Genomic DNA, 8,227 nt, shown 5'->3' with positions numbered 1-8,227 from the left:
ATTTATTACTACAACAGCAACAATTAAATTGTTTTCCATCTCTGAGGGTTATGAGCTAAAATGTACTGTATGAGTTACTCATTTACAATTCCTTTTCATATTTGATATCTGAGGGACTGTAATCAGGCAAAAAAACAACAAATGAAAGAACATGCAATAACAATGGAATACTCAGATTTTATTTCATGTTTATTTACATCTTCTAATTTATTCAGGCATCATTCTTCCACCTAAATAAGGTTTTAAATAAAAAAAGGTGGCGATTTTTGTTTGTCTTTTCATGAGCAGTCCATAGTTGGATAAATTACAGTTCTCATGTCTTGGTGGTACCTCGACCCATGATTGCTTTCTTTGTGTTTCTCTCTGGCCTCAGCAGGATTATGTAACATTTGGGTCCAAACAGTGCCACCAAGAGGCCAAAACTGGAGGCCAGAATGGCAAATACTTCCACTGCATCTGCATATTTGCCTGGGGAGTTGACATAAGCAGGGACAAAGGCCACCCACACAGCACAGAAGATCAGCATACTAAAAGTGATAAGTTTAGCCTCATTGAAGTTATCTGGAAGATTCCTTGCCAGAAATGCGAGCAGGAAGCTGAGGATTGCCAGTATGCCAATATAACCCAGCAACACTGCAAACCAAACTGTTGAGCCAACTACACACTCATAAACTATCTTGTCATTGTGATATTGATTGTTTTTATGAGGAGTTGGTGAGGAAGATACAAGCCAAGCAGTGCAGATTGCTGCTTGAATAGATGTAAGAGCCAGAACTGTCCCTCTCTGCTGCATAGCACCAAACCACTTCAGACTGGTTCCACCTCCTGGTTTGGAGGCCTTGAAAACAGCCAGAACCACCATGGTTTTAACCAGGATACATGAAACACAAAGCACAAAGCTGATTCCAAATGCTGCATGTCTCAGCTGGCATGTCCATAGTCTGGGGCGACCGATGAACAGCAGTGAACACAGAAAACATAGTTTAAGTGACACCAAGAGTAGGAAACTCAGTTCTGAATTATTAGCGCGTACCATGGGTGTGCTGCGATGATAGATGAAAATCCCCAGGACAAAAGTACATATAAATGTGCCCAGCAATGAGGCGGTTGTCAAACAGATACCCAGAGGCTCATGGTAGGAGAGGAATTCTGTTTTCTTAGGAATACATTGGTCACGCTGGGGGCTGGACCAGAAGTCTTCTGGACAACTTTTGCACTCCATTGAATCTACGAAAGGGGGAAGATAGAAAGCGAAAAATTTACTCACAATTTTATGTAGCCAACTTTCTACTTTTTGCGGCCCTTGTCACTACTTCTATCACCAGTCTGGGGAGAGTATAGCTAGATGGGCCTAACACACAGCCACGCTGATAAACAATAATTCTTGCCTGAGCAGTAACTTGCATGTGCTTTTTCACCTCCACTACCTGGGTCCATATGGACAGGATTCATAATCCATAATATAGCTCATAGATTTATAAAGGAAACCAACCTGTTTCATTGCTGAATTTTCCCTCAGAACAAGGGATGCAGTCAAAACAGCACACAGGCTGCCCCTTCTTTCTGGCCATGCGGGTACCCGGAGGGCAGCTCTCACTACAAACTGACCTGGCTGGCTACAGGGGATAAGAGTTCTGTTGCTGTTATTTTACACCATTTCATGTCATTATTGTATGCTGTACTAAGGCAGAAATATCAATAGACCAAAGTTACCTGTTTGGAGTTAAAATTCCAGTAGATTTTGCTTTCATCCAGTGTGAGCTCTTCACCTTTGAAGGCTGACTTCTTAACCACACCCACACTATGAACGTTTGTTTGTCCATTAGGGAGCCACTTCCAGTTCATGATATCATAGATTGGCAAGGCATCACCATTCTCATCAAATGACACTTGATCACCAAAGGGTGTGGTGAAGTTGACCTTTTCCAAGTAATACATAAGCTATGGCAGGATGAGATAAATAATACATAGCTTGACAGACTCCACCAGGAAAAAGTACTGGTCCTGATTGGACATATGCTTTCACAGGGTCTGATTGACAGGTTCATGATACTGTTTAAATCAAGTGATCTTTAAATGTTATTCTTTTCTCTTGCAACTTCTCGGGTTAAAAGTATGTCTTCTACTCTAAGACAACCAGGACATTGAAACCAACCTACCAATGTAACAATTAAAAATGTGTTCGCTCAAGCATACTTTATGATGGAAATCTATTACAGTAAATACAGTACCCCAAAGTGTACCAGCTGTTTTAAAACATAAACAGTGAAGTGTAAATTGATATCATACCTGCCATGGCTCCAGTCTTTGTAAAGAAGCACAGCTAGACCCGCTGAAAGGCCCTCTGCCTGGCACACACTGCAGCATATCATCAAGGGCATATGCTAAGGCATATACAGCTTTGTAAATGTTGTACTCAGGTCTGAGGTTAGACACATCCAAAAACTCAGTCTCCACACTCTCTAGGTCCTCATCTCCAGTGCAGAGCACTCCCCCAGCTTCCATCCAACCTGTTGGTGTTGGTGCGAATCTACATTGAAAAGTGTGTTCCCAAAACTGCCTCACCTGAAATTTATAATATAAAACAAAGTGTTAAACAAACATATAAAAACATTTTATCACTGAATTACATATCTGAAGGAACGTTTAAACTCTTACCATGTTATCTCCATTGCTGTTGTTGTGGTGTATGTCAGGACGTGTTCTTAATAGGAAATCCCTGAGGCCTGCTATCTCTCCTCTGCGAATGGCAATTCCTAGTGTGCCACCCAGGTACGGCATGAGATGGGGGATTTGTAGCACAGCAGCTGATGTCCAGGCTTCACTGGCGAGCCACTGCAGGCCTGTCACATTCTGCTTCACCACCTGTGTTGTATTATATTAAATATATATTTTCAGACTTCTATGGAAGAAATACAGTTCACTCTGTAAGAATTACTACAAAATAAAAACCAAAACTATAAAACTCATGCCAATGCAAATTATTTATTTAGAGATAGGTGACAGATGATTTAAAGCAGGTTCAGCACACATATATATGGCAAGAAAATGCTGAGTTAAAGTTAGTATTGCTCGATAAAATACAGAAAAACCTCTTTTTAGGATACAGCTCTTATCATGACCATTAATATTGACTCATTTTGAATGGTTAAAAGGAAGTTTAGGAATAATTCATATGTGTGCTACCCCAGCTTAAAATGCAATTTTAGTTTTTTCATACATAGCAAAGTTTGCGTTCTTTTCTTTGTTCCCCCAGAGTCATTACTTTTGAACCATTATTTAATCTATGTTGGAATCAGGAGAGAGAGAAATATTTTAATCCCAACCTCTTCCATTAGTTGAATCATGTGAATCTGATGTGCAAACACGATGACAACACGAGCTGTTGATTTCTTCATCACCTCCACAATCCTGCTAAGTTCGGCCGGGTTGTCACCCCAGGGCAAAATCTCTGAGTAGGCCAGACAACCTCCACCAGACTGAGCCAGGTTAGATTGAAAGGAACGGGCAACATGGAGACCATAGTCGTCATCACTGACCAGCAGACCTGCCCAGGTCCAGCTGAATCGCTTTAGAATTCGAATCATAGCCCGCACCTATTTGAATACAGAGTGGAGACATTAGAGTAAAGGCTGGAATGTTCTTTCAGTGAAAATTTACCTTGAAATACAGTTAAATTATTCGGTGCACAGATCAAATGCAGTACTCTTCTGCATAAGACAAAATATTAGTTTTGTTGGAGGGAGGCATATTTTGAAGGTCAATATATTTTCTGCAAAACATATTTTGCATTTGTTATTTCTATTACAGAGTTTCACCTGGAAAGCATCACTTGGGATTGTTCTAAAGAAAGATGGGAACCGTTGGCGATCACTCAAGCAGGAACATGTGGCAAAATAACTCACCTACAGTGAAAAGAAAAAATCATGATGCAAACAGGTTTTGTGTTACATCAAAATTATTTTACATATTTTAACAATTCATCATTTAAGAATCTCGCATGAAACAGTCACTGCTTACAAAATAAAGGCTTGTGAGAGAAGTTGGATTCAATAAATTTGTTGAAAAGTATCATGTTCGGACACTTTAAATTACAGCACATCAAAAGTACAGACTAAAGAAAGGAAACTTACAATTGGCAATTTGAATAAACCTATCACATCAGAGGTGGCGATAGAAAATGTCGAGAAGGAATCACCGACAATCCCCAGTACTGGAGGGGTCCCCAAACAGGTCTCCTCAAGCAGAAACTGCTCCTCTCGACCACTGGCCAGTGATAAAGCAGCACTGAATCCAATTACAAGTGTGGCACAGTTATCATAAAGACTGTATCCCAAAGACACATTAGGTAGCAGGTTGGAGTTTCTGTTGATCTCATCAATAGCAAAGGCCATGGTCATGGCATGCCTGAACCCTGGAGGGTCAAATCTAACACATAAAATGTCAAAGTCACCACTAAAAAGTACTATACACAATATATAAATCTGTAAAAATGTATGCCTTCTGCTGCATGTGTATAAGACTTACCCTTGACAGCTGAGCTGACGTGGCTCTGAGGTAAATGTCAGCTCAGGGAAGACAGAGGTGTAGTGGACTTCAAACAGACCACCAAGAATCACATCACCAGGCTTGTGCATCCCATTAAGATAAAACTGTCTCCTTAATTTACAAGATGAGAAAAGAGAGGAAGACTCTGACAAGAAACAGGAGTAAGAGAACAAAATGAAGATCAGGTAGACATACAACAGCAAAACTGCATCAGGAAATGCACCCATAACTGCCCTCTTCCCTTCACCCTGTTTCCTATCTTCATGCAAGATTACTTCATTTTATGTGGAGAGTCATGTGATCTCATCTTGTGAATTTTTTTTTGTTTTTTTTTTGTCATCATATCATGCCACCCATCACGGCATGGACAGTAGCTGGGGGGCAGGGCATAAAGATCAAATTAATTGTAAAGACACAGAATGTAATGATTATATAATTTAAGCATGGTTTCACACACACCCCCATGAATCATCACCTTATTGTGGTGGAGGGGTTTGCGTGTCCCAGTGACCCTGGGATCTGTGTTGTCGGGGGCATTAGCCCCTGGTAGGGTCTTCCAAGGTAAATTGGTACCAGGTGAGGGTCCAGACAACTCACGAGTCCCCGGCTGAGCGCCTTTGTGTTGGAGTTCTCCCTGTGGAGTGAGAGGGTCGCCTCCCTTGGACTCGTTGGGAGGTGCCCTGGAAGGGGTGCGGCCCGGCGAGCTCATAGTTTTGCTGGGAAACTTCAATACCCACGTGGGCAATAATGGAGAAACGTGGAAGGGGGTGATTGGGAGAAACAGCCTGCCCATCTGAACTAACCCTTAGGCCAAAAGTTGATGATCGACTTTGTATTTGTATCATCTGACCTGCGGCCATATGTTTTGGACACTCGGGTGAAGAGAGGAGAGGAGCTGTCAACTGATCACCACCTGGTGGTGAATTGGATCAGGTGGCGGGGAAGACTGCCGGACAGACCTGGGAAGCCTAAACGAGTAGTGAGGGTGAACTGGGAACGTCTGGCGGAGGCCCCGTACGTGAGGTCTTCAACTCAACACCTACGGAGGAACTTCTCCTGCATTCCTGGGGAGGGAGAGAACCTGGAGTCCGAGTGGACCATGTTCAAGACCTCAGTTGTGGAGGCGGCTGCTCAGAGTTGCAGCATTAAGGTCGTCCGTGCCTGTCGGGGCGGCAACCGGAGAACCCGCTGGTGGACACCGGCGGTAAAGGAGGCCGTCAAGCTGAAGAAGGAGGCCTTTGGGTTCTGGCTGGCAGTTCTGGCAAACCGTCAGGTGACTCAGGAGGGGAAAGCAGGGATTAGCTCAAGCTGTTCTCAGCAGGGGCGAAGAACTTTTGACCTCAACTGGGGATATTGTCGGGCGGTGGAAGGAGCACTTCGAGGAACTCCTAAACCTGGCCTCTGTAGAGGAGGCAGAGCTGGATGATCTGGGGAGATCTTCATTCATATCCCTGGCAGAGGTCACTGAGGTAGTTAAACAGCTCCTCAGAGGCAAGGCGCCGGGGGCAGATGACATTCGCCCTGAGATGCTGAAGGCTCTGGACATTGTGGGGTTGTCATGGTTGGCACGCCTCTTCAATGTCGCATGGAGGTCGGGGACAGTGCCCATGGACTGGCAGACCGGGATGGTGGTCCCCCTTTTTAAAAATGGGGAGGGTGTGTTCCAACTATCAGGGGATCACACTACTCAGCCTCCCGGGAAAAGTTTATGCCAGGGTGCTGGAAAGGAGGCTCCGGCCGATTGTCGAACCTCTGATGCAGGAGGAACAATGCGGATTCCGTCCTGGCAGTGGAACAGTGGACCAGCTCTTCACCCTTGCAGGGTTACTGCAGGGGGCATGGAGTTCGCTCACCCAGTCTACATGTGCTTTGCGGACTTGGAGAAGGCCTACGACCGTGTGGGACGTGTTGTGGGAGTATGGGGTACCAGGGTCGCTGCTGTGAGCCATTTGGTCCCTATACAACTGCTGTGGGAGCTGTGTCCGGATCCTCGGCACTAAGTCATACCTGTTCTCAGTGGGTGTTGGGCTCCGTCAGGGCTGCCCCTTGTCTCCAATCCTGTTGGTGATTTTCATGGACAGGATCTCAAGGTGCAGTCGGGGGGAGGAGAGTGTCCAGTTTGGGGACCTCAGAATTGCTTCTCTGCTGTTTGCGGACGATGTGGTTCTGTTGGCCTCAACACACTAGGACCTCCAACAGGCACTGGGCTCGGTTTGCAGCCGAGTGTGAAGCGGTCGGGATGAGAGTCAGCACCTCCAAATCGGAGGCCATGGTGCTCTGCAGTAAAAAGGTAGATTTCCCCCTCATGGTTGGGAGGGAGTTATTGCCCCAAGTGGAGGAGTTTAAGTATCTCTGGGTCTTGTTCATGAGTGAGGGTAGGATGGAGTGGGAGATCGACAGGCGGATCGGCGCGGCATCAGCAGTGATTCGGGCGTTGCACTGGACCGTCCTGGTGAAGAAGGAGTTCAGCCTGAAGGCAAAGCTCTCAATTTACCGGTCGGTCTACGTTCCAACCCTCACCTATGGTCACGAACTTTGGGTAGTGACCGAAAGAATAAGATCACGGATACAAGCAGCTGAAATGAGTTTCCTCCGGCGAGTGTCTGGGTTCAGCCTTAGAGATAGGGTTAGGAGCTTGGACACCAGGGGGAGGCTCAGAGTAGAGCTGCTGCTCCTCCGCATTGAAAGGAGTCAGCTGAGGTGGTTCGGGCATCTGGTCAGGATGTCTCCTGGATGCCTCCTTCTGGAGGTGTTCCAGGCACGTCCAACTGGGAGGAGACCCCAGGGTAGACCCAGAAAACGCTAGAGGGATTATATATCCCTTCCGGCCTGGGAACGCCTTGGAATCCCCCACGAGGAGCTGACGAACGTTGCTGGGGAGAAGGATGTCTGGGTCACATTGCTTAGCCTGATGCCACCGCGACCCGGCCCCAGATAAGCGGCAGAAAATGGATGGATGGATGGATGGTTTCACACACAGTTTGTTCAAACACAAAGAATGACATTATGAAGTGATTGATAAACCGTGTTTTACGTCAGCTACACACTGTAGTGAAACTCTGAAAGTACAGTGGAGATGAAAGATAAATGCAATAAAGCAGCATAAAATAACAATTTTGCTTCAACTGATTAGATTTTTAAAAACCTAAGCAGTTTCTGAAATTGCAACATTATGTCACTTGTAAGCCGACATTTTTTTTTTTAAGTCTACAATTTAAAAAAAAGAGCAGCTTGCTGCATCCTTTCTTGAATTGTTGCTCAGCCACTGGACCGAATTGATCAAATTCTGATTCTGACACCAGTCATTTAATGAGGGTGGTGATGCTCAAAAAAATGTACCCACTGATTTATCTCTTTCACAATATAAGTCTATGGGAAAAGTCTTTTTGTGCCGTATAGCATTACATGATAGAAACAAACCTAGCAATTTGTAAAAACCAACTAGCCAACAATATACAGACTGGCCTGTGGAGCACCAGTGTTCTCATTTAATGACGTGTCGTTTGTGCCCTTTGTGTTAAACACAAGAACAGATTTGCTACTGCAGAGTGGAGGCCCATGCCCTCAGTATACCAACTAGCTGGGCAATTGAAGACTGTTCCGCATTAGGCAAGGTCTTTTCTATTATTAAGGTTTATTTGTCTGCATTTATGCATGTAATGGTTTGTACCCTACCTGG

General features: G+C 44.9%; 1 protein-coding gene across 1 annotated transcript; it reads right to left on the bottom strand.

Annotated features, from left to right (window-relative positions):
• Window positions 1–313: 313 nt before the first annotated feature.
• LOC133980668 (extracellular calcium-sensing receptor-like) lies at window positions 314–4,931 on the bottom strand. Its single transcript, XM_062419439.1, has 9 exons — window positions 4,528–4,931; window positions 4,134–4,428; window positions 3,819–3,905; window positions 3,327–3,596; window positions 2,659–2,865; window positions 2,290–2,565; window positions 1,714–1,941; window positions 1,493–1,616; window positions 314–1,227 (listed from the first exon to the last, which is right to left on the bottom strand). Exons 1-9 carry the CDS (start codon window positions 4,773–4,775, stop codon window positions 314–316), a joined length of 2,649 nt encoding a protein of 882 aa, XP_062275423.1. The 5' UTR covers window positions 4,776–4,931.
• Window positions 4,932–8,227: the final 3,296 nt, after the last annotated feature.

Source organism: Scomber scombrus, chromosome 5 (genome assembly GCF_963691925.1).
Source record: "Scomber scombrus chromosome 5, fScoSco1.1, whole genome shotgun sequence".
NCBI classification, from domain to species: domain Eukaryota; kingdom Metazoa; phylum Chordata; class Actinopteri; order Scombriformes; family Scombridae; genus Scomber; species Scomber scombrus.
Note: the sequence above shows the minus strand (reverse complement) of the source record. Positions and strands in the feature narration are given on the sequence as shown.

Bases quoted from the DNA above. Each gene is read 5' to 3' on its own strand.
- LOC133980668 (XM_062419439.1), bottom strand. From the start codon at position 4,775: ATGGGTGCATTTCCTGATGCAGTTTTGCTGTTGTATGTCTACCTGATC. The intron at 4,429-4,527 runs GTAAGTCTTATA...TTTATGTGTTAG, and splicing joins CGTCAGCTCAGCTGTCAAGG to ATTTGACCCTCCAGGGTTCA. The intron at 2,566-2,658 runs GTAAGAGTTTAA...TATAAATTTCAG, and splicing joins ACAGCAATGGAGATAACATG to GTGAGGCAGTTTTGGGAACA.